This window comes from Schistocerca gregaria, chromosome 5, assembly GCF_023897955.1.
Source record: "Schistocerca gregaria isolate iqSchGreg1 chromosome 5, iqSchGreg1.2, whole genome shotgun sequence".
Lineage (NCBI taxonomy): Eukaryota > Metazoa > Arthropoda > Insecta > Orthoptera > Acrididae > Schistocerca > Schistocerca gregaria.
The window spans coordinates 352,905,663-352,933,541 of record NC_064924.1 but is presented as its reverse complement, the minus strand read 5'-3'; the positions used below and the strand labels follow the sequence as shown (position 1 = coordinate 352,933,541).

At 39.4% G+C, this 27,879-nt stretch overlaps 1 protein-coding gene across 1 annotated transcript in view; it reads right to left on the bottom strand.

Annotated features, from left to right (window-relative positions):
- LOC126273341 (dynein axonemal heavy chain 10) overlaps window positions 1-27,879 on the bottom strand; it is a 1,458,287-nt gene that overhangs the window by 1,136,320 nt on the left and 294,088 nt on the right. Inside the window, exon 90 of the mRNA XM_049976887.1 lies at window positions 13,183-13,332. Within this exon, the coding sequence (XP_049832844.1) occupies window positions 13,183-13,332 (150 nt within the window). The remainder of the gene's footprint in view (window positions 1-13,182; window positions 13,333-27,879) is intronic.

Genomic DNA, 27,879 nt, shown 5'->3' with positions numbered 1-27,879 from the left:
TTTCTTTCTTTTGAGTGTGGCTATTGACAACTCAACAATTGTGCTTTTCGGTGAGTCGTCCCGTTCAGTCCAAATGTGCAGACATTAGATATGTTCACTAATTTTGCTTTAAAATCAGAGTTTCTAATGATTTTATCTATTGTTTCTCTGTCTATCAAATCAAATGTTTTTTTGACATCAATAACTGTTACAGGTTTGCTGGTTAACATCCTGTGGCAAAGGTTCTTCCCATTTGAAAACCACCCTAATACTGTCGCAACTGTTTGCAGATATTTTATACAAATATGTCCAGGAGGATTTTTGATAATATTTTGTATGTCACTGGCAAAAGTGACACTCCTCTGTAACTGTTCACATTTTGTTTGTCTTCCTTTTTATGTTTTGTTTGTCTGCTCTGCATTTATGGTATTTTTCACTCTTCTGGAATCTTTTGAGTTTTCCAAATGTTCTCAAAAAGCAATTTTAGATTATTTATAATCTTTGTTTCTGACCACTGCAATACCTGTGCTATAATGGAGTCTTCATCCCTTGCTCTATTGATCTTGAGTGTTTTGATGGTTTCATGGATTCTATATTTGTTGATGGGAAATCTTCCTGCAGATTCGGTGGTGTTGCTGGAAATTCTGATTTAACTAGTGGAACTGGATAGTGTAAGAGACTGCCAAAAATTTTTGCTAATGTCTCACAATTTTCTTTGTTATTTAATCCTATTTTGTCATTTTCATCTTTGAAACAAATAACTGGTGCTTGATATCCTTTAAGAACACGTTCAAAAGTTTGGTAAAAATTTCTAGTATTCTTTTTTGATAGATTTTCTTGTATTTTTATAAGCTGAGATTTTTCAAAGCTTGTCCTGATTTTACAGGTTATTTTTTGATGTTTCTTTTCTCAATTGCTCTAAGTGGTTTTCTGTTTTTGAACATTTCCATTTTTGAACTGTTTGTTCTAGCACTTCTTCACACTCCTAACCATGTCTTCTTTTTATTTTTGCCTTCTGCCTTAGTAACTTGCACCTGGATTTAATGCCAAAGACCTTTTTTGTTGTCTCAACTGCTTCTCTAAACTTTTGTTTATTTTCTATTGTAATATTAGCTGTAATGGAGTTTTATCCGATTCCTTTCTTTGTTCTTTCTTTGGTTTAAAAAAGTAGAGAGAGAGAGAGAGAGAGAGAGAGAGAGAGAGAGAGAGAGAGAGAGAGAGAGAGAGAGAGAGAGAGAAAAGAGCAAGAACAACAACAAAAAGAAGTTAAATCTCAGAGAGAAAATTATTTGAATCAAATTCCCCATTTACTAGATTTGGATTTGGAGATATCCAATTTTTGGCTTTTCTTGATAGTTTGGGAACATCTGCAGACATCATTAATTTTTCACCTTAACAGTATTTGATATTCTTAAATTTCCTTTCCTTCCCTATATACATACTGAAGTCACCAAGAAGTATTTTAATATTGCTTTTACATATGTTGTATGTTTAAGATTCTAAAAGATCACAAAACTGACTTACTTTCTGCAGATTTCTTCTGTTGTTCTTGCTGCATGGTAGTTTATAAGGGTACAGCTGTTATTCTTCTGCCTTAGGGTCAGCACTGACAGTATTTCTCATTTTGACTTAAATTCTGTTACACTATTCACAACTTTTTTGTTCCTATATAATTCTGTTAGAATCTCATTTCCTGCAGTGTTAAAATTTGTAAATGGTTCTTTTGCAAAAATAATTCAATTTCCTACTGTTTCCCAGTTTTCAGAAGAGAATTTACATTTAATGTTCCAAAGTAGTACTTCTTGTTGAACTCAAACTTTGAAGGCTTTTCAATACAAAGTGCTATACCAAATATCACAGATTTCATTGACTGGGTCAAATCAGTAGTAGTATGACATTCTGCTGCCAGATGTCTCGATGTTCACATTTTATCAACTACAGCACAAAATTGCATCATTTATGGTGCATGCAGTTCGGAGTTATACTGGTGCATGCCAGGATGTGTTTCGGTGCTTCTGCAAACTGTGAAATTAATAACATCAAGGAGCAATGGACTTGTATCAAATTCTGTTACAACTTGAAGAAAACTGCAGCTGAAATACACTGCATGCTGACAGAGGCACCTGTGAGAGAGCACTGAGTCAAGCAAAAACATTTGAGCAGATCAAGCATTTCAAGGAAGGCAGAGAATCCGTGAAAAAAGACAAACATTCTGGTCAACCAAGTGATTCATGAAGATGAAAGGCAGACAATTCTACATCTACATCAACATCTATACTCTGCAAGCCACCTGACGGTGTGTGGCCGAGCGTACCCTGAGTACCTCTATCGTTTCTCCCTTCTATTCCAGTATTGTATTGTTCATGGAAAGAAGGGTTGTCGGTATGCTTCTGTGTGGGCTCTAATCTCTCTGATTTTATCCTCATGGTCACTTCGCGAGATATACGTAGGAGGGAGCAATATACTGCTTGACTCTTTGGTGAAGGTATGTTCTTGAAACTTTAACAAAAGCCGGTACCGAGCTACTGAGCGTCTCTCCTGCAGAGTCTTCCACTGGAGTTTATCTATCATCTCTGTAACGCTTTCGAGATTACTAAATGATCCTGTAACGAAGCGCGCTGCTCTCTGTTAGATCTTCTCTATCTCTTCTATCAACCTTATCTGGTACAGATCCCACACTGTTGAGCAGTATTAAAGCAGTGGGCGAACAAGCATACTGTAACCTACTTCCTTTGTTTTCGGATTGCATTTCCTTAGGATTCTTCCAATGAATCTCAGTCTGGCATCTGCTTTACCGACGCTCAACTTTATATGATCATTCCATTTTAAATCACTCCTAATGCATACTCCCAGATAATTTATGGAATTAACTGCTTCCAGTTGCTGACCTGCTATTTTGTAGCTAAGTGATAAGGGATCTATCTTTCTATGATTCACAGCACATTACACTTGTCTTCATTGAGATTCAACTGCCATTCCCTGCACCATGCGTCAATTCGCTGCAGATCCTCCTGCATTTCAGTACAATTTTTGATTGTTGCAACCTCTCGATACACCACAGCATCATCTGCAAAAAGCCTCAGTGAACTTCCGATGTCATCCACCAGGTCATTTATGTATATTGTGAATAGCAACGGTCCTATGACACTTCCCTGCGGCACACCTGAAATCACTCTTACTTCGGAAGACTTCTCTCCATTGAGAATGACATACTGTGTTCTGTTATCTAGGGACTCCTCAATCCAATCACACAATTGGTCTGATAGTCCATATGCTCTTACTTTGTTCATTAAACGACTGTGGGGAACTGTGTCAAACGCCTTGCGGAAGTCAAGAAACACGGCATCTACCTGTGAACCCGTGTCTATAGCCCTCTTGAGTCTCGTGGACGAGTAGCGCGAGCTGGGTTTCACACGACCGTCTTTTTCGAAACCCATGCTGATTCCTACAGAGTAGTTTTCTAGTCTCCAGAAAAGTTATTACACTTGAACATAATACGTGTTCCAAAATTCTACAACTGATTGATGTTAGAGATATAGGTCTATAGTCCTGCACATCTGTTCGACGTCCCTTCTTGAAAACGGGGATGACCTGTGCCATTTTCAAATCCTTCGGAATGCTTCGCTCTTCTAGAGACCTACGGTACACCGCTGCAAGAAGGGGGCAAGTTCCTTCGCGTACTCTGTGTAAAATCGAACTGGTATCCCATCAGGTCCAGCGGCCTTTCCTCTTTTGAGCGATTTTAATTGTTTTTCTATCCCTCTGTCATCTATTTCAATATCTACCATTTTGTCATCTGTGCGACAATGTAGAGAAGGAACTACAGTGCAGTCTTCCTCTGTGAAACAGCTTTGGAAGAAGACATTTAGTATTTCGGCCTTTAGTCTGTCATCCTCTGTTTCAGTACCATTTTGGTCACAGAGTGTCTGGACATTTTGTTTTGATCCACCTACCACTTTGACATAGGACCAAAATTTCTTAGGATTTTCTGCCATGTTAGTACATAGAACTTTACTTTCGAATTCATTGAACACCTCTCGCATAGCCCTCCTCACACTACATTTCGCTTCGCATAATTTTTGTTTGTCTGCAAGTCTTTGGCTATGTTTATGTTTGCTGTGAAGTTCCCTTTGCTTCCGCAGCAGTTTTCTAACTCGACGGTGGCTCTTTTCCATCTCTTATGAATTGCTTGGCACATACTCATCTAACGCATATTGTACGCTGGTTTTGAACTTTGTCCACTGATCCTCAATACTATCTGTACTTGAGACAAAACTTTTGTGTTGAGCCATCAAGTACTCTGAAATCTGCTTTTTGTCACTTTTGCTAAACAGAAAAATCTTCCTACCTTTTTTAATATTTCTATTTACGGCTGAAATCATCGATGCAGTAACCGCTTTATGATCACTGATTCCCTGTTCTGCATTAACTGATTCAAATAGTTCGGGTCTGTTTGTCACCAGAAGGTCTAATATGTTATCGCCATGAGTTGGTTCTCTGTTTAACTGCTCAAGGTAGTCTTCAGATAAAGCACTTTAAAAAATTTCACTGGATTCTTTTTCCCTGCCACCCATTATGAACGTTTGAGTCTCCCAGTCTGTATCCGGCAAATTAAAATCTCCACCCATAACTATAACATGGTGAGGAAATCTACTCGAAATATTTTCCAAATTATTCTTCAGGTTCTGAGCCACAAAGGCTGCTGAGCCCAGGGGCCTATAGAGACATCCAATTACCATGTCTGAGCCTGCTTTAACCATGACCTTCACCCAAATCATTTCACAATTCGGATCTCCGTGAATTTCCTTTGATACTATTGCACTTCTTATCGCTATAAACACACCTCCCCCTTCAAGCTGCATCAAAATTTGTTCCTGACCTCTTCAGCATCAGCCTACAAAACCTAAGAATTCAAAACGTGCACTGAGCTGCAACAAAGAGTTTGAGAGTATCCAAAATTCTTATCCAGAGCCATATCAGGTGATGTATCTTGGGTCTCCAGTTATGAACCTGAAATGAAGCTGCAGTCATCAAAATGGAAGATGCCATCTTCTTCTCGGCCAAAAAAATCTCGACAAGTTTGCAGCAATGCTGGTTGCTTCTTTCAACATGTGGGGAATAGTGCATAAAGAGTCTGGTCCACTTGGTCGCACTGTCAAAGGGATGTTTCACTGTGAGGTTTTGAGGTGACTGAGAGAAAATGTTAGGTGCAAATGGCCAGAGATGTGGAAAAGGAATGACTGGTTGGTGTACCACAACAACTGACTGGTTGGTGCACCACAGCAAGATACCCGCATACATCTTAGTCATTGTGAAGGAATTCCTGAACCAAAACAACTTGACGACTGTGCTCCACCCACCCTACTTACCAGCCATACCCCTGTGTAACTTCTACCTGTTGCCAAAAATGGAAATCATTTTATAAGGGCAACATTTTGACTTGATTGAATACATCTAAGTGGAATCACAACATGCCCTGAAAACCCTTTGCCTTGCAGACTTACAAAAGTGCTTCCAAAAAGGGTACAATGATGGCACCATTGCGTACATGCCCAAAGTGATTAGTTTGAAGGTGATGGAGGATGTTAGTACAAAAGTGGAGTATTCTGATTTTTACATTCTTGGGTAGTTCCTCTTATATTCCATCTCTTCTTCACTGCAGATCTTGAGACTCCTCAGAATACTAGGTCCCAATGCATTACAATATGTAACAGTAGATTTCTCAGCTGAATTACTACCTGGGTTACTGCAACTCTTGGGTGTACTTTCCATTCAGTGATTTGAATTTGTAAATTGTAGAGAGCAGAAAATCCAGTATCATCACTGAATTCACAAAATAATACCAGGTTGTTAGCCTGGAATGTTACTGATTCCAACACCACTAACAATCGAAACAGATGCTATAGGGAAACACTAACATGTGAATCGTCATGCACTCTGTCCATTTTAGCCTTGGACAAGAAGCTGTCTCTTTCAACAGCTCCACTGTACCATTCTGCTCTACCTTCAATGTCATTGAGGACTTCACTGTAACCCTGGCAAGACCCCTTACATGGTACTATCGGCTGGGACAGCTGAACCAAGGCTTTTTATGAAGTGTTACTCTTTTATCGCTCCTCTTTTATACTGGTTTTCGACAGGCAAACTTGGAACCTTTCAGGCCCAGATTGGTGAAGAAACCCAATCACTGCTTTTAGTTCCTTTTTTTCTTTTTCATTTATCTACCTCTGTCCATTGAAAGCTATTACATGGTAGTTTCTTATTACGTTGGGGGATACAAGGGTGTATAGATAACCAAGTAATACACAAAATTGACTCAAAATTGACCTAAGTCATGCTCAGGAAACAGAGAAGAGCATCATTCAGCAAAGAGTCCACAACAAACTTTTTCATTTAGGATTTGACTGTATGCACTAGTTGTTCCACCTTGCCATTTGATTGAGCTTGGAGCGGCAGACCATAACATGATGAATGCAATGATGGAAAGAAAACAAGCAAGGTGTAGGAAAAGAACTGAGGACTTTATCAGAAATTAAGGTAGATTTCAACCCCTCAATAGAAAAAACCTCAAGGGTGGATGAACTGTGACCTCAGCCAACATCAATGTACACCAAACAATGTAAGAAGACTGGGAAAATGCATCCACAACCAAAAGCCAATACAAATTCAAGAAGGGACCAGCAAAGTCTACATGAATGCATTCCCATGGCGCTGTGTGGAATGGCCCAGGAGGACAGAGATGCCCTATAAGCTGCCAGTTGTCAGGCTCACTGTTCACAAGCCATGACAAAACAAACAATTTTACCATCAATATCTGGCCAAAAAACTTTCATGCACTAAACTAACAGTTTAGTGCATGAAACTCCCCAATGCCCCTTGTGGGGAAAGTGTAGAACCTCACACTGTAATACAGCAGGAATGACAACTCAGGGAGAGAGGTCTTCTGTGGACAACAGCAAATCATTATCAAAAACAGAAAGGGAAAATAGTTGTGCAGGGGGTCTGATGCCTAACCTGGCAGTTTATCTGGCCAGTCCTGTTGAACAAACTGAACCACTTGGCGGAGAACTGGTTGGCAACAGTGGCAGCTCCTTTGTGTGAGCTTGTAATTGGGAAAACCTTGACTGCAGCCTGTTTTTCAATATCAAGATGGAACCAAAGCAATTCTTCATAATCAATGTGAAGATCAGGACCCATTGGAAAGTGGGACAAGGTGTCTGCATTGGCATGGCATGTTTAGATGAAGGTTGAAAATGGCTTTCGAAATTGTAGCAAGGCAAGAACAGCACCCAGCATTGTAGATAGAATGCTGCCTTGTCAGACAAGGAAGTGTAAGGGTTAAACAATGATACCAGGAGTTTATGGTCAGTAAATAGGTAAAAGTTGGAGGCATACAAAAAACTTGAAATTTCCTGAGAGCACAGATTATGGCAGAAGCCTCTTTTTTCATCTGAGAGTAATGCTGCTGGGCTGGAGTGAGAGATTTAGAGGTGAAAGCAACAGGTCGTTCAGAGCATTCTGATGTGGTAGGACCATGCTGAGGCTGTACTGTGAGGCATCAGTCACCAAAACTTCTTGCTAGACTGGCGAGGATGTAGCTAAACAAGGGGCCGAGAGTAGTTTGGATTTCAACATTTGAAAAGCACATTCACAATCCGGGAATCAATAAAAAGGTACATTCTTGCGTAACAACACATGCAGTGGGTGGGGCTAATGTGGCTGTCCCTGGCAGGAATTTATGGTAGTAGACTATCTTACCTAGGAAAACCTGAAGCTGCCTTATGGATGAAGGGTGAGGCATATACATAATACAATGGTGTGCATAATGAATAAACCTGATGAAATTGCATTTAAAGATACCACACACAGAAACCATCCCAAACTCATATCCAATTGTTTAGTATCTAAGTAATAAACAAAATTGGTCCAAGTCACCCAAAAATGGCTTTATTCGTAACCTCTGAACAGTAAGAGAAATAGCCTCTCAGGATTCCACAAGACACAGAACAAGTGATGGGCATGATACAAGCAAGAATGACAAAGAGAGCATCAGTCAGCAATGCTCCACAGATATATATGCACTAGTCGCCAGCAGACAGATGGGCTGGAGATGTTGCTATGTGTGCTGCTCCCACAAGTGGCCTTGAGCAGGCGGCCCACAACGATACAGTTGGTGACCAATTCAAACACACATGCATGGCAACACCACACATGGCGCAGTCACACTCACACGCACTACTTGCAGGATACGGCAGGTGTTATGTTAACACTGGATTTCACAACAAGTGTCATAAATTTGTGATATAACAAATGTTTGTACGGGATTCAAAGGGGTTACAACCTTTCTAAATTGTCATATTCTTATATTTCATTCTTATATCAATTTTTATGTTAATTCTCATATTTAACCTGATGTTTATTCTTCAGGAAGATTTGGTGCATTCCCTTGCATGATACTGATTGTAAGAAATGTGAACACAGAAATTCTGAACAACGTGAGCCTCAAGTGAAAGCAGGTTTGCTCAGTCACAAGTCTTTGCATGAATCTCATTCAGGAAACAAGCACTGTTAACATTGCTGAAGATTTCAGGCATTGGGAATAATTTTGTGGCAAGCCATGAATAATGGATCATTTTTCCAAAAGCTAGCATTTGCAACTGTTTATGAATCAATCTGTGGACTTTTATTGTGTCATGGCTAGTTGTGATACCTCTTTGCTGTACAATGAGGATGGAGTAATTCTGCAGTTTCTGGATGAAATGTTTTATTTGCTGGTAAAATCATGCATCACGGGGTTGACAGAGTGGTGTACACTTTAGAGGAATTATTTTAAACAAGAGGTTCGTATTCCACCTTCACCTGTGAATTTACCATTGCATGCTGAAGAATTGCTCTGTCCACCCCATGAATCAATAATGAAGAAGAATGGCTCCATTTTAACATATGATTGCATAACTTTATCCAAGAACTCGCTGTATATTTCTTTTGGCAGCTTCCCATATTTTGTGGCAGTTGCATACAAGTCAGATGTTATTCTATTAGTTGGTTCACCTTTTGTTGCACTTGATGACAGAATTCTCTGCTAACTACTTGAAAACAGATGAAGACTGCTGGCAGGAGTTTACTGGACAGTGTTATGCAGTATTGTGTGGTGTATGAAAGAGTCAAGTGATATAACTGGTTGACAACAAGTTCAAAGACTTTGTTACCTCAGTAGGACAGTATTCATTTACTGCTGTAGTGATATTTGCATCTAGTTTGATTTGCACTGATTAGGTTTGAGCTCCAGAATTATAGCAGATATTCAATCTTCAAATATACATTTTTCCTCTGTGGTGACAAATCTGGTAACATATTGCTGCTGAATACTATGCTTTGAGCTGAATCTACAGCCATCATTGCCCACTGCTGCAACATTTGGAGTGTAACCAGGTGTCCGTTCTTTCTGGCGTCTTCAAAACAATTGTAGAACAACAAATTGGTCATTTTATATTTTTCATAGTTTTCTTTCCACCCTTTGTCACTTGGTTCTTCATTGCCATTTATTTTTAGTTTGCATGTGCTTTTTGATGAAATAATTTTCAGTGTCCATTTTGATTGAAGACAAATGGTTCAGAAGAACTAACTCATCACAAATTCCTGAGGGAGAGAGCAACAGGAAAAATTTACAGCAAAAGGAACTCCTTGTAACAATATTTCTTTAATTGTAATCATCCATTGTCAGTGTCACAAAACAATGCTCTATATTGGCAGAATAATTAATGCTACACAAATGAAAACATTCAACAATAAATATTACTATTTCATGTGGGTTGAGACAGAGAAGTGAGCAAGGTAGTGCAGCGTTAGCATGCTCTACTTGCTTTCAGGAGGATGGTAGCTCAATCGCCATCTGACCATCCTGATTGAGGTTTCCCTTGGTTTCCAAAAATCACTTAAGGTAAAAACTGAGATGGTTCCTTTGGAAAGAAAATGCCTAATTTTCTTCCAAACATGGGCTCCATGTCAGTTTACCTCATAACTGATGCGATCCCCCCCAAATATTCCCTTCTTCATTCCTTCACAAACTGACCAGAAAAGAGGTGCCCATCATTTTAGCCATGATAATCAAATTTACAATTAAAAATGATGAGTGAGGACAGATACATAGCTTACAAAGAAACACCTTGGCATCCCCGAAATACACAAGCAATGTGGAACTTCTGGCTCCATACACGAGGAAAAATCTTCAGACTCAGGTGTGATTGTGGTGCCTCACACACACTTTGCATGATATACTAATGATAGGCTTATTTTCAAGCTATCCTGGAGGATAGAGTTTCATACAGCAAGTGATTGCAGAGTACTTTCATTCAATATTCTGGACATAAAACTGTGGCTCTGCAGCTTCCTTTCAGTCAGACAAATCTCACTGTTATTGGCATTCTGGTCCAAGCTACTGGAGTTGGCTGTCATGTATGCATGAGATGTGCTTGTTCATGTGAATGAATGGTGTGTGTTTCTCTTTTATTTTCTAATGAGGACTGGGGCCAAAAGGTAATGTGCCTGTCTGCAACTTAGCACATTATCTTTACAGATAGTACCAAGCTATCTTTTCTGTGAACTGTTCTATTGCAACATGGAGAGTCCATTGCTTGACTTCATTGCTATTATTTATATATAGCATACATATTTTCCTGCTTTCTTATCTCTATTTCCATTATATCACATGAAATAAAAAAATACAATTTGCTAAATTTGAATGAAAGTATTCAAGAAAACAATACAGAGTACAAATATTAACTAAATGTAAGTAATAACAAGTGAAATTTCAGCTCTTTCAAATTGAGTGTCAGGCTATATCCGACATTACAAGTTTCTGCTATGGCTCCGATGTTGCAGCTGTATGACACATTCCCATAAGTATAAAATAAATAAGAGTTGGGGAGAATCCAGTGAGTAGAAAAACTGGATTGAAAAGTGTAAAATATATTTTGGGGAAGAAATTAAAAGTTTTGAGTATGTACTGAACAATTGTAATTTGAATACTGCTGCTCTATGGTCATACTGTCTTCGCAGTGTGGAGGTGATTAGTCGAAAATTACATTGCAACACTTGTCTACATATATTGTCAGAATGAAATGTTTGGATTTTATGCATGTTATGATGAGATATTAAGGATTTTAGTATAATGATGGCTTTAAAGTATTTATTGTAGTGAGACAGTGTAATGATTATGATGATGTTTAAGATCAGTGGCGGGTGATGCCTAAAATGACTTCATGTTCATTATTTTTACTGCATTATGACGATTACTTTTCCAAATAATTTTCTAAAATATTTAAAATATTTCTGTATCTTTAAAATTACCTTAAAATGAGTATGAAAAGATTCATGGGGTTTGAATCTTCTGTAGAGGTATATTTGTAGTGAAAGTCCGTCCTTCTCTCTCTTTTTCATGGTGACTGTCTATGACTCTCTCATTCTGATCTGAAAGCCTATGGATCATTTTCTTTTCAATAGATAGCATGGCAAGAGCAGACAGCCTATCTTCATCCATGACACTTCTAAGAAATGTTTTGATCAGTGACACAAAGAGGAGAAACACATGTTGTCACTGGGATAGCATCTACAGATTTCAGCAACTTCAAAATGTAACCAAAAAGATGCCGCAAATAATTTATAATTAATAACTTCAGAAAGGGTTCTTGCACTTTTCAACAGCAAAAACACATTTTTCAGGAAATTTATTCTTCAGTGGAGGGAAGAAGTGCTGGTCAAGAAAATCAGAGGCCAATAAGAAGCCGAGATTTCGAACCTCTGTTTTTTCTACTGAATTACTGTATCACACACTTATTTTGCCACTACATTCCTTGTTATATATGTGCCCTCACATCTTCTTTTTGTTGCACTTGATTCTTCCTTGATTATGGTATTATCAATGTTGTCTCTGCTTTTCAAAAGTTCCTTTTTTAATGGTGCTTCGCTTGCTTTATTGACACAGTATCAGTGGTGCACTTCTGTAATTGGCTTTACATGATATCCTCGTTGGGCATTATTTTATAAAATGTCTCGAACCAAGAGGAAAATTTTGGTTGTTACAGTTTCAACCCTAAATCATATACCTGATTCAGAGTAATTGTCTGGTTGCTGGTATCTTCAATGCGTTGAAGACATTGTAGAATGGCCTTTTTATTCTCATAAACTGTAAGGACTGTTCTCAATTTAACATTCCATCTTGTGGCTGATCCATGAGCGCCCCTTGTGTCATGAATACATCTAGACCAGCCACTCTTCGAGATGAATGAGAGAAGAATATTGGTACCTCTGCAATTTTATTTGTTTATTTTGACTTGTAACTTGGGCAGGAATTAAGTTCATTTGGTGTGCTTAGCAATGCATGTAATACACAAAATGATATTCTTCTCTTACAATTGTCTAGACCTCTGGATGTTGGCTTTGCATTACATAAGACCATCATAACTTTGACATGTTACTTTTTCTTTCCAAGAAAAAAATTTATTGAAAAGTTTGAAAATTAATGCATGCTGTGGAGCCAGAAATTATAGTGAATATAAAAATATTTTCTTGATGTACAGTACACAAAACTGTAGGTCAGATGCATAGGTAGTTGTCTCTTCCAGAAACAAAATTTCACTGACTATTTAGTTTCTGTACTTAACGATCATTAATTTAATTCTGGGAATGTTACAAGACATATAGTATTAACAAGATGGTTTTAGTCATTGTTCTCTACAATATATTAATGATATAAGGAAAACATAGATTGCTACTCACTGTAAAGATAACACATTGAGTTGCAGATAGACACAATGGAAAGACACTGATACATTAGCTTTCTGCTAAAGCATTCTTCAGAAAGGGAAATACACACACATTCAATGACACAAGCAAGCACCCCTCACACACACATGACCGCCAACTCTGGCAGCTTGGACCCGAATGCCATCCCAATTGATAACTATTTCACAATATAAAAGAGCAAAGACTAAAGTAATGTCTCAAAGTTTGCTGCTACTCATATCTGTAGTGTAAAGATACTTCCTTATGTGCAGAGCTGCTCCAAAACACAGTTCTCTTGAGAGAAGAATGAGAGAGAGAGAGAGAGAGAGAGAGAGAGAGAGAGAGAGAGAGAGAGAGAGAGAGAGAGAGAGAGAGAACTAAATAAAATAAATAGTTACACAAGATATTAATATCACTCACACTATCCTTGACAGATGAATTTTTGAGATCCTCTACTTTTTGAAACGTTAGCACAGATTTCTTCAGTGTATTGAAGAGAAATCTCTCCCAGTATATGGCCCCACCTACAGGAGGGTGGTTTCTCAGCAAAGGAGGATGTCTGCGTCCACGCTGCACAGAAATACATATGCTAATTAATCCAGCTAATTCACAAATTACAGTAATCATATTATTTGTCCTGTTAGAAAAAAAGACAAGATAAGAAGCATTTTCGACAACCTATACTCAAGACAGTTGTAAATATGGTAAGGAAAGTTTTGTTAGTTAGAATTTAAATAATTTAAGACTAAAGGAGATCACTGACCCAACAGTCAAAGCATTGAGTTGTCCACAGTGACATAAAACACACACACACACACACACACACACACACACACACACACACACCTGTGCAGTTACACTACACTGGCTGAATACCCAATGCCAGTACTGTAATTCAGCAGGTGGACTGTGGGGATGGGGGGGGATGTTGGTAAGGGTGGGTAGGGGAAGAAAGAGGCAGGAAGTGGGAGGATGGACTGCGGACAGGTATCGGAAGGTTTAGAGGGAGGTAGACAGTATGCAGGATAGGGAGGTAGCCGGTGCACGAGATGGGAATGCAACAGATGGGCACCAGAGCCCATGCGATCATGCAGCACACATTGATGACATGAAAATCTGGAATGGGAATGAAAGGACAAAGGAAGGGGAGACTATTAGGTAGAGTGTGTGAGTGCAGTGGGCTAGCACACACTGAGACCAAGAGTATTACATGTGTGAAGTGTTTGTTCCAAGGATAATTTCACCTGAGTAATTCAGAGAAGCTGGTGCTGCAGGGAAGGAACCATTTGGAACAGGTTGTGAAGCAGCCACAGTATTGCACATGTTGTTGTCAGCAGCATGTTTTGCCATTAAATGGTCAATTCTGTTGTTGGCCACATTATAGTAGTGGCCATTCGTTGTGGTGGACAGCACGTTGGTGGTCATGCCCCCCATAAACTGCTGTGCTGAAATTGCGGGAGAGCTGGTATATGACATGGCTGTTTTCAAAAGTGGACCTGCCTTTGATGGGAGAGGATAAGCCTATGACAGGACTAGACTATGATTTGCTGGTTGGGTGAAATGTACAGGTCTAGCAGTGAATCTTCCACTTGGATTTGACCCATGTGGCAAGGCATTGGGAGTGGATTTATTTATTTAGCATGTGGCAATATAAACTGAAGTACAACTAACGTACATGAATTGCATACAGAATGAGATTTTCACTCTGCAGCGGAGTGCGCACTGATATGAAACTTCCTGGCAGATTAAAACTGTGTGCTGGACCGAGACTCAAACTCGGGACCTTTGCCTTTTGTGGGCAAGTGCTCTACAAACAGAGCTACCCAAACACGACTCACACCCTGTCCTCACAGCTTTATTTCTGAAGAGCACTTGCCCGTGAAAGGCAAAGGTCCCGAGTTCGAGTCTCGGTCCGGCACACAGTTTTAATCTGCCAGGAAGTTTCATGAATTTTATACTTTTACGAAATAAATATAGCTGATATAGTCAATCTACAAAATAAAATCTAGGTTTTTAATACATTTTGAGGATGCCTCTGTCACTTCAAAGAAATCTTCTAGATTTCCAGTGTAAACTTGTCTGCTAGGGCTTGTTACAATGCGTTTGACAGTTTCATATTCGCTGCCAGTCACATTGAGAAGATCAAGCCTTTTCCCATTAATGGAAACTTTCTGCACACACATCATAGTCTGTACAATCCTGTTAACTGTCTTCCAAAGAGATGTAGTGTAACATATCAATTTGGTGAAGTCGTGTTGCACAAGAATTTACCAAACCAATGAATGATGACTGATGGTACAAAAAGTTTATTTAGGTAATGAATTAGTATAACCTACAGTTTGGATCTATGTTGTATTTATGTGCATGCATTATGGAATGGATAGTCACAGTTTATCTGGAATTCGGCACAATGATATTTATTTTACCATGCTAGCAGTAACTGCTGGTTGTATGGTTTATTCCATGTCATTAGGCCCTGCCTTGGAGATATTAAGAGTGGCTGCTGTACCGGAGATCATCAAAAAAGCAATCGGTAACCCTACAGGCACCTTACACATGCTTGCAGCATGAGCCCTGCACAACCTAAGTGTAATGAACTCACCTTGTCATAATAATGGCGGCCAGCAGCAGTATGAGCACTAGCAGAGGCCTCCATTTCAAAGCAAACTATTTGCATCCACCACAAATATGGCCAGAAAATAGTGCCATAAGTACTCTGCCAGTGGTTACTATGAAGGCCAGTGCCAGAGCTGCATAGGTCAGTTCTTTTGGCTTTCAGAGCCTCTCCTCTTCCTCAGGTGGGTGTAACACATTCCATTGTCTTAGGACGACCTCGAAGTCCATCATAAAGACCAACACCAATGTATTCAGCTATCATCATTGTTTCCATTCATGCTATCAGACTGCATCAAAGATAGACTTTTCTGTCCCTACACTGGTGTTATTCAGGACAGCTTCATCAGACTTAGAATATTTTCCATACAAGTGTATTTGTCTATGAAGATCCTAATTGTGTTACTTTGTCAGACTCTGGCATCACCATACTGTAAATGAAGTCTTCAAACCTGTGAGACACTGTAATTGTGATTTTGTTATTATCATCAAAGCAGACATTTCTTTCATTGGTTAATAAACTTTTGTAAACTCTGATCACTGTTTTCCACTGTTTTCCCTGTGTTGATGTGAGCAGCACTTCGGTTTGGCAAAGAGGTAAAGTTTAGTGCTGCATGTCTTGCAATCAAGTGCTCTTATATTTCCACAGTGTCTCTCCCACAACCCTATCATGGCAGAACGTGTAGACCTATCACAAAACCTGCTACTTGTCCTTCAACAGTTGCAATGAAATGTGGAATCATTTGAGCATATAACTGCAGGTACCCCCACCCAGCCAGAACTCTACAAGCAGTTAACTCCTCAAGCAGTTAAACCCTGAAGCAGAGCTACATTCGCTACCCTGTGACCAATTGAAGTCTGGTCTTCTTGAATACTTTGATGCACAAGTCCATATTGTCACCACAAGTCACAAATACGTCTACTAAATATATAAACAATGGATCACCTGACTGCAGGGCTTGTCCAAAGACTACAAATTTGAATGCACTAACCCCAACAGTAAACAGTCATATGCTGCATCTTTGGTCAGAGACATGATCCTTGTCCATGTACTGAATGACAATCTGCATAAAGACCTACTCAAATTGGAGGTCCCTCCTCTGGAAACATGCCTCCCTATCACTCGAGTGTTCGAACAATCATTTCATTCCACGGCCGCTATTCAAGACCCTCCAACAGTGTTCGTGACAAGGCTGCGACACCCATGGAGTCACTTCACATGCAATCCACAGCAACAATGCCAATTCATGTGAGCAAAGTATAATGAGTTTGGCAAGATGGAGCATCACACTGAGGTTTATCAGTCAGCACATAAAATGTCAGAGGACTGTAACAGTTGGATGAAGCCAATCATGAATCAGTGGATGATGACACTCCCTACCCAAACACAAGTTTTGTTCAGGTGAAATTGCCTCACACCATTGGCCCCTTGCACCTCATGTCAATAGAAACTCACTTAATTTTCAGGCTGACACACAGGATCTTCAGCTGCCATCATTGATTAGGCCACATACTCCACTTTGGGAGCACCAACTCTCCAGTATCTGTGGAGCCACACTAATGATATCAACCACATCAAAGGACAGTTTTGGGCCACAGTCTCGTATCGCTGACATACCATTCAGAACCAGATTCTGGTAGTACACAAAACGCATCATGTCAGCCTTCTGAGGATGGACTTATTCTCCACTCTCGGTCTCACGATCAGTGCTGCAGAACCTGCCATCTACTCAGTGACTACAAACCCTTACATGACCTAGCTGCAGAACCAATTGGCATCTGCTTTCAAGAACCCCACCTTTGGGGTTATGAATTTTGCAGCACATATAGATGCTACACTTCTGCAAAGCCTACAATATTCCATCTGCCCTCAAAGACAAAGTACAAGACAAAGTACACCTGCTTCAAGCCACTGCCATCATCACTCCCGTGGACAATAGACAATGGGCATTGCCCACAGTTCTGGTGGAAAACCCAAATGGTGCATTATGAGTTCGCAAAGTTTTTAAGTCAACAGTCAATGGACAATCCATTGTAGATGTGTAACCAATTCCTAAGATTGGCAGTTGGATGAACTGACTGGCATGGGACAAAACATACACCAACATTGACCTTAAAGATGCCTGCTTACACTACCTTTAGATGAGCCCTCCAGACAAATTTGCATTATTAACACCCCTTTTGGGCTATTCCAGTACAACCACCTTCCATTCAGAATTACTAGAGCTCCCACCATATTTCAGAGGTACCTGGAGCAACTGGTCCAGCCACTTCCAGGTGCAGTCCACTATCTGGATGGCATTCTAGTCACAGGCAAGGATAACAAGGAGTTAGCAAAGAAGCTAGAGCCCTTCTTCACAGAACTACAAGAGACCAATCTCAAATTCCACAAAGACAAGTGCCCGTTCTTTGTCTCTCGAGTCATATACCTCAGATACTTCCTCACAGCCCCAGGTATTCGTCCTACATCAGGATATGTTGACACCATCCAACATCTGCCCCCAACAATGGATATCATACAGCTTCAATCTGCACTGGGATACTTGACCTCATGCGGCCACAATCACAAAACCCCTACACTGACTCTTGTGGACAAATATCGAGTAGGAATGGACCCCAAATGTGTAAGGCATTCTCAATGCTCAAGCCACCACTTCTGGGTCCCATGTGCTCAATGGCTTACAGTCCGCAGCCACCTCAGATTATGGACAGGGGGTGGTCATCTCACACATCAACAAAGAGGTTGAAAGGCAAATTGTGTTTGTGTCAAAAACTCTGTTTATATCGCAACACAGCTATAGACAAATACAAAAAGAAGCCCTGGCCATCACCTTTGGTGCAAGGAAATTCTATGATTTCATCTACAGCTGCTGCTTCACACTCCTGACCAACCACAACCCCTTTCTGTTATTATTCAACCTACTGCCACTATTCCCACTCACATTGTACAGTGCCTTCAGTGGCGGGCCCTTCTTCTTCTTGCCTGTGCATATGACACCTTGTATCAAACCTCACCATAGCAGACCAACACAGATCTGCTATCCTACTTGCCTGTGGGCAATGACAAGGAGTTCGTTGGCGCCCCTGAGATGTGTTTTCACTTGGACACCGTGGCAGCTGAGGCTGTCACTTGACTCCCAATCGACAAAAATCTCATTGTACAAATCTCATTGCATAACACACCAGCAAGGATCCCACTCTTAGTGCAGTCCACAACATGTTCCAGAATGGATAGCCTCCAGACCAAAAGGCATTAGCCATTCAGACATTCAAGGAATCTGGCAACGCTGACACGACCTCTCATCATGGCATCATATAAACGAAGTGATGCTGGCACAAAACGTGTAGCTATCCCAGTAAACTTACAGCAACAGATATTGTAGCTCCTATATGAAGGACACTGGGGCACCATCCTGACTAAACACCTCACACAGCAGAACATGTACTGGAAGGGCATGCACATAGCCTTTACCGTCTTGTGCAAAATAGGTGGGATACAACTGATTGATGCAGCACCTTTTCACCCAGCTTCCAATAACATGGCAGAAAGACTGGTCAGGGCACTCAAAACACAAAAGACAAAACTCTGTCAGCACAATCCATTGGAAGACACCTTCTTGTTATTCCTTGCATCCTATCAAGCCACCTCCCAGCTGGGCTCCTCCCCACTGGAGAAACGACATGGGCATTCTCACCTGCCCAAACTCTGCTGTACCCTCAGACTGCCCCTGAAGCCACTCAGCACCCTTGGCACGATCGCTTTGCCTTTCAAGACCCTATGTGAGCCCTTATATCTTCTTGAGATTGACAACAACTGCTACCTACCACCATCTACCATCTCCTTGACAAGCTATGGTGGAAGTTACTTTGACTAACAGTGTACTATAATGGATTATATTTTTTTTTTTCTTTCTTCATTCTTTTCCTTTCATACATGTAAACTAGATATAAATAAAGCCAAAGGTAAATTAACAAGTTGTTTTGTGGCAGAGATAATGTTTTGATACAAAAAAAGGAAAGAGATACGCTGTTCAACTGATTAATTTCTGTATCTCCGCCTGTTTGTTTCTATAAGTGGTAGCAGGTGGATGCATGATGAGATCCGTCATACCAGAATTGTTTAAAAATGTGTATTTCAAGTGTACATTAAAAAGTGTTGTAAAAAACTATTGATAAGTTAAAGTTTATTCATGTATTTACATCGTTCAACCTGTCTGTTCATCATTTCGCCATGCCAAGAATCGTGCATCAGGAGGTTCGGGGTAGACAAGAGGGACATTTGTGTGAACAGTGAAGGAGCAATCCTGCATCAGCATTGTTATAAACAGGACTACACACAATGGAATTAATGTGAAGAAGTACGTAAATTAGATAATGAATAGTGATCTTAAATGTATTGACAATTAAGGTCTGTTGACATTAGTACCAGTTAAAGTTCACACAGGATATTTGTACCTTCCAATTTCTTTCAATTATTCTTCCCACTCAATTTTTTTTAAATTATTCACATACCAATTAATAATCAGTTCCCATTATTTGCCCACCCACCAATTCTGCCACTATTCAAGGGAGGACATTTAAAGGACAGCGCCGAGCAGACCTTTCAATTGTATAAAATTTTTTTAGGTAAATGTTTCTTTTTATTCTTTCCAGAAACTAATGAAACATTCATTGTATTAGTTACATATCCATGATATTGGGAATAAGAAAATTATTGAAGGGGCAAATTAAAATTACATTCTGCCTACAAACAAGATGCTCCGGGAATGCTGATTTCAGCAGTAAAGGTAGGAATTTGCTACGCTGTATGCTTATATGGCCGCACTTGGCGCTGTCTCTCTGGTAGTGAATAATCTTGTATCCTTCCAATTAATATATTTTAGGGAAAGTGCATTTCTAAAGAAAAGATGAAAATTTGTGTTAAGTCATCATTAAAGTGCAAGTAGTCATGAAATTTTAAAAGATTTTGTCAGAAACAATCAGGTTTATTAGGGACTGCGCAGCCTAAATATTCTTCAATTGAAAATTATCGATACTGACAAAATTTCACTTTTGAAAAAATGGAGTCAAAGGAAATGGCTATTGTTCAAAATTGATTACAAAATGCAATACGACAAGATGTTGGAAATCCGAGCTTGGCAACGTTTGAAGGTAACATGCCAACTCGTGAACTGGACAATGGCAACCAAAACAATGAGATTGGTGTCCCACTATCAAAAAATGATGACACTGGCATTACCACTAATCATGATGTCACTATTGTGACACTTGATGAAATAATTTCTCAGTTCTCACCAAAAAACATTTCTGCAAATAGAGAAAATTGCTTTGATTATTTGCTCATGATGTTGCAAATGCAAAAACAGGAAACAGTTCATAAAAGCAATATATATACCAGTGAGACACACAATTTGACACTACTTGTGCAACTAATAAAGCAACAGTTTACACAGTAGTTCACAAAACATCAGGAAAATATAGGACAAAAGTTTACACAGCAGCTTACAAAACATCAAGAAATATAGGACAACAGCTTACGCAGCAAAATCAGGCATTTAATGATTTCAAGAACGGTTCAACAGTTCAGTGAGGTGAGCAAAACTACATGCACTGAATAATCAGACAAATTAACCAGGAAGTTGACAGAGTTAGGTAAACAACTAAAACAAGAAATAATTACTGACACACTGTGCAATACAAATGCATGAATGGAAAAAGTATCATCCATGGATGATAAACAAGAACAACTTACTGGTGAGTTACCAAATCTCAGTGAAGCATATTCTCAAATTCAGGAGATGCATCCTAAGTGGATGTGTCAGTAAACATTGTGATGGACGCAGTCAGCAAGCTGCAAGATGTGTGCAAAAATTTACCTACTGAGGTACAAAAGTTAAGTCTAAGAGCAGGCCAGTTAAGTTTAAGAGTCTAAATTTGGCAAAAAACAGAGAGATAAGATATGTGCAGATGTAAAGGAAATTACTGAAAAAGGTGAAGCTGGGATGCTGGATAAGGGCAGCATCCTTTTAAAGAAGTTTGAAACTTTCACTGGTTACCCACAATATGTGGGTTGCACGTCGAAGGAAAATAGCAAAAGGTACCTGTCTAGCAAGCGCAATTGTCATGCGCTACACCATGAGCGAACACAGACACTCCTGTCAGTGAGAGTGCAGCATGTTTGCCAACATTACTTGCAAATGAGGGATTACTTAGACATTGACAATTTCCGGTATTTACTTCTGATCAGAGTATTTTGAAATGTTTACCTCATACCCGGACCGAAGCCAAGAAAATTAGATTTGTTGTTGGATACACAAAGGGTGACGTTTTGCTATGGGCTACAGACATAGCAGAACATTGCCACTACTATGAACAGTTTGAGGGAGCCTTTCTGGATAAATATCGGTCTGACGCCATACAAGAGAAGCTCAGATGTGAAGTATTCAACCCAGCTCCATTCAATAGTAAACTTGGAAGGTTAAGGAGCTATTCTGAAAAATATTTGAATAAAACCAGAGACTGGAGGAACCCCATATTTCAAGTAAATATGCTGAAAATTTTAAAGAGCCATCTTCCTGAAAACATTAGGGAAAAACTCATTACGATTCTGGAACATGACACCGAATACCTTCTATCTGCACTGGACTCAATAGATTTGATATACGAAGAGAGACGAGTACAACACAAGCCTGTTAATATGCCAATAGTGCCACAGAGATTTAAGGGCCAACAACTGAACAACAGATTCGTAGCACAACACAGATGGCAATGTTGCCCCACAAAGACCTATGGTAACAGTAGCAGTAATCACAAAGGCAATGGCACACGCCATAAATTCAAGGGCGGATATAAAATAAATGGGCAACAATTTAACAAAAACAACTACAATGGGCAAGTAGCATATGGTAAGCCTGTAAAATATGTACAGGCACAAGCTACCGGTAATAATCACCCAATCGCTTGGCAAACAAAAAACAGTACTAGACAGCCAAATAATCCACAAACACCAGGATTCAGCCAGCAAAGTAATGCACATGTGCCAAATAACACACAGAGAATTTCAATCAAGAGCCTCGAAGGATATTAATTGGCGTAATCAAACACCAACAGTCCATATTGTGGAACTTAAACTTAACCCACACACTGATGCCATCGCAATGGGAGAAAACTTGAACTGGTCATGGTAGGGCCCCATCCTGTGACCTTGATGGGGAAGGGGGGACACAAGCTTGATCAAGACTTGTTTTGTCATATACAATGAAGGTGGTGATGTGGAAGACGATCTATAACAAAGTAATGAGGATACACACAAAAATTTGACCTTGATGTACCCATTGTGCTTGGCTAATTTGATGTCACATTGATTCTTTCAAGAACTGAAGAATCATGAGCGGATACCCACACTGCCAATGCAAAATTGTAAGGTACAAACTGCCACTGGTCAGAAATTAAAAAGAGCCTTAATTCCCATACAATTAGTAAAGATTTCTGAACGATGCAATTTTTTAATGGTAGAGAAATTAATAGTTCATTGTTCAATTGGTATGGATACATTTAGGGCATTCAAAGTACAAATCGATATAAGTAAGGCCAAATGTAATTTCACACTAAATAACCAGTTATTTGCAACAGACCTAATAGGGGGAAGTACTAATAGATTTTGAGGTTCAACTGGTGAATCCCATAGTTACATTTGTCAGTACATACAATAATGAATAGCCAGCAGCAAAAGAGTAAACGTTGACACAATAAGCACAAAGGTAAGTGAATCAAAGTGCTTGTCTCAAGAACAACCAACAGAACTTAGGGAACTGATACTCCCTTATATACTTGTATTTGAAAAAAGACCAGGTATGTTTAAGGATTTTGTGTACAAAATGGAAGTATATCTTCATGAAACTTTTTGTTCTACTTTATACCCTATACATAGCCAAAGAGGGAAGCAGCAAGAAAAGAGATTAACAGGATGCTTGAATGGGTCATAATACAACAATAATTTTCCCCTTATTGTATTTGTTGTGGTCTTCAGTCCAGAGAATGGTTTGATGCAGCTTCCATGCTAGTCTATCCTGTGCAAGCGTCTTCATCTCCCAGTACCTACTGCAACCTACATCCTTCTGTATCTGCTCAGTGTATTCATCTCTTGGTCTCCCTCTACAATTTTTACCCTCCAGGCTGCCCTCTAATACTAAATTGGTGATCCCTTGAAGCCTCAAAACATGTACTACCAACCGATCCCTTCTTCTAGTAAAGTTGTGCCACAAAATTCTCTTCTCCCCAATTGTGTTCAATACCTCCTTAGCTATGTGATGTACCCATTTCATCTTCAGCATTCTTCTGTAGCACAACATTTTGAAAGCTTCTATTCTCTACTTGTGAAAACTGTTTATCTTCCATGTTTCACTTCCATGCATGGCTACACTCCATACAGATACTTTCAAAAAAGACTTCCTGACACTTAAATCTATACTCGATGTTAACAAATTTCTCTTCTTCAGAAACGCTTTCCTTGCCATTGCCAGTGTACATTTTATATCGTCTCTACTTCGACTATAATCAGTTATTTTGCTCCCCATATAGCAAAACTCATTTACTTCTTTAACTGTCTCATTTTCTAATCTAATTCCCTCAGCATCACCCGACGTGATTTGACTACATTCCATTACCCTTGTTTTGCTTTTGTTGATGTTCATCATATATCCTCCTTTCAGGACACTGTCCATTCCGTTCAACTGCTCTTCCAAGTCCTTTGCTGTCTCTGACAGAATTACAATGTCATTGGTGAACCTCAAAGTTTTTATTTCTTCTCCATGGCTTTTAATACCTACTCTGAACTTTTCTTTTGTTTCCTTTACTGCTTGCTCAATATACAGATTGAATAACAAATTGTAAATGTATTTTACCCCTGCCACCTATAGAATTTGAAAGAGAATATTCCAGTCAACATTGTCAAAAGCTTTCTCTAAGTCTACAAATGCTAGAAACGTAGGTTTCCCTTTCCTTAATCTTTCTTCTAAGATAAGTCGTATGGTCAGTATTGCCTCACATCTTCCAATATTCCTACAGAATCCAAATCGATCTTCCCCGAGGTCGGCTTCTACAAGTTTTTCCATTCGTCTGTAAAGAATTAGAATTAGAATCTTGTAGCCGTGACTTATTAAACTGATAGTTCATTAATTTTCACATCTGCCAACACCTGCTTTCTTTGGGATTCGAATTATTATATTCTTCTTGACGTCTGAGGGTATTTCACCTGTCTCATACATCTTGATCACCAGATGGCGGATTTTTGTCAGGCTGTCAGTAGTTCTAATGGAATGTTGTCTACTACCGGGGCCTTGTTTCGACTCAGGTCTTTCAGTACGCTGTCAAACTCTTCACGCAGTATTGTTCCTTCCATTTCATCTTCAACTACATCCTCTTCCACTTCCATAATATTGTCCTCAAGTACATCGCCCCTGTATAGACCCTCTACATACTCCTCCCACCTTTCTGTTTTCTCTTCTTTGCTTAAAATTGAGTTTCCATCTGAGCTCTTTATATTCATACAAGTGGTTCTCTCTTTTCTCCAAAGGTCTCTTCAATATTCCTGTAGGAAGTATCTATCGTACCTTTAGTGAGATATGCCTCTACATCCTTACATTTGTACTCTAGTAATCCCTACTTAACCATTTTGTACTTCCTGTCGATCTCATTTTTGAGACGCTCATATTCCTTTTTGCCCGCTTCATTTACTGCATTTTTATATTTTCTCCTTTCATAGCATGGAGAGCTGCATCAAACCAGTCTCAGGACTGAAGACCACAACAACAACAACTCCTTTCATCAATTAAATTCAATATTTCTTCTGTTACCCAAGGATTTTTTAAGCCCTCGTATTTTTACCTACTTGATCCTCTGCTGCCTTCACTATTTCAACTCTCAAAGTTACCCATTCTTTTTCTACTGTATTTCTTTCCCCTGTTCTTGTCAATTTTTCCTAATACTGTCTCTGAAACTCACTACAGCCAATGGTTCTTTCAGTTTATCCAGGTCCCATCTCCTTAAATCCCCACCTTTTTACAGTTTTTTTCAGTTTAAATCTACAGCTCATAATTAATTAAATGTGGACAGGGTACAGATCTATCCCTGGAAATGTCTTACCATTTAAAACCTGGTTCCCAAATTTCTGTCTTACCATTATATAATTTATCTGAAACCCTTCTGGGTCTCCAGGCCTCTTCCATATATACAACCTCCTTTCATGATTCTTAACTCAAGTGTTAGCTATGATTAAGTTGTGCTCTGTGCAAAATTCTACCAGGCAGTTTCCCCTTTCAATCATTATCCACATTCCATATTCATCTACTACTTTTCCTTCTCTTCCTTTTCCTGCTATGAAATTCCAATCCCCAATGACTATTAAATTTTCGTCTCCCTTCACTACCTGAATAATTTCTGTTATCTCATCATACATTTCATCAATTTCTTCATCATCTGAAGAGCTAGTTGGCATATAAACTTGTACTCTGTAGTAGGCATGAGCTTCATGTCTATCTTGACCACAATAATGCGTTCACTATGCTGTTAGTAGTAGCTTACCCGCACTCCTATTTTTTATTCATTATTAAACCTACTTCTGCATTACCCCTATTTGATTTTGTATTTATAACCCCGTATTCACCTGACCAGAAGTCTTGTTCCTCCTGCCATCGAACTTCCTACTATAACTAACTTTAACCTATCCATTTCCCTTTTTAAATTTTCTAACCTACCTGCCTGATTAAAGGATCTGATATTCCATGCTCCGATCGGCAGAACACCAGTTTTCTTTCTACATATAACGATGTCTTCCTGAGTAGCCGCGCCTGGAGATCTGAATGGGGGACTATTTTTCTCTGGAATATTTTACCCAAGAGGACGCCATCATCATTTAACCATACAGTAAAGCTGCATGCCCTCGGGAAAAACTACGGCTGTAGTTTCCTCTTGCTTTCAGCTGCTCGCAATAGCAGCACATCAAGGCCATGTTGGTTGATGTTACAAGGCCAGATCAGTCTATCATACAGACTGCTGCCCCTACAACTACTGAAAAGGCTGCCATTTCTCTTCAGGAATCACATGTTCATGACATTTTATAATAATATAAAGTGTGTGTGTGTGTGTGTGTGTGTGTGTGTGTGTGTGTGTGTGTGTGTGTGTGTGTGAGAGAGAGAGAGAGAGAGAGAGAGAGAGAGAGAGAGAGATAGAGAGAGGGGGGGGGGGGGGGAGGAGGGGAGTGGGGTAAGGGAGTATGGAGAGGCTGGGCAAGGTAAAGTATCAATTACTGAGTGACTTGAGATAACAACATTAGGAGCCAGTTTGTTGCCTTTCATTGAGACAATGCAGGATAGTTGTAAAACTGTATTGTTCCACATCTTAGCAACATATAATTGCTATGACTCCCAGGACATGTAAATCACCAATAGAAACTAAACTAAAATAAAATGAATATGTTGACTAACCGACTGTTTGTCATAACCTAGTTCTCACATTCCCTACATTATTTCCTGATTCCTCTTTCAATTTTACTTCATATACATAACTTTTACTGTCTCCATTTTTAATTTCAGACACTATAACAGCTCTTTTTGATTTTTAACCACTTTTCTTAAGACAGCATAGTGTTTCTAGAAGTATGAAATCAGTCATACTTCTCTGATTTTTCTAAATATTTCACACAATTTTGTTGTCTTTGCATAAGATACTTTTATTCCTTTGGTAAACTAAGGCTTTCTGATATCTTATTAGTTAATATTCTATTAGTCTGATAGAGAAACAGCTGTTAAAAATTGACAGAGACCCATTTATAAATACATCAAATTTAGATCTGGCGTCTGTCACATTATACACATCTCTCTAGTCAGCTTCCATTACTACTGCCTTGAAACAGCCCATTTTGTGACCACTAATTATTCCATTTTCTATTATACCTCTTCATTGTAATCAAGAATGTTATAAAGCATGATTAGTTTTGCATTATTGTCGTAGAGGTCTTCCAGAACTGATCAAAACTTTATATTGCTAATTAAATTTTCACCTAGAAATATATTGTCCATTAGTGTGTTGCTTTCTTGTGTAATTGTAGTGGTGTGGGAATTGGGAAAATGAGCGAGACTCATCAGTGGTTCTGTAGGCTAAGCAGTAGAGATAGAAAGATTGTGGAACAGGAGGGGAAAATTGCTGCCCTTCAGGCTGAGTTAGATGAGGCTAAACGAGAACTGTGCAGGTTAAGGGGGGAGAAGGGTGAACAGGGGTGGGAAATGGCAACAGGCATAAGGAACAGGCCAAGAAATTCTTCTGACAGCTTTGCTATTAATGTACAAAATAGGTTTGAACTGTTGCCTCAGTTGGAAACTGATGAGCCTCTCACAGAAGTAGATGTAGACAGGGCTCAACTAGCTTTCAGCAGCAAATTGAATAAGAAGGTAGGGAAGTGTGCAAAGAGAAAGAAAGTCTTGTTGCTAGTAGTTCGCATGCTAGGGG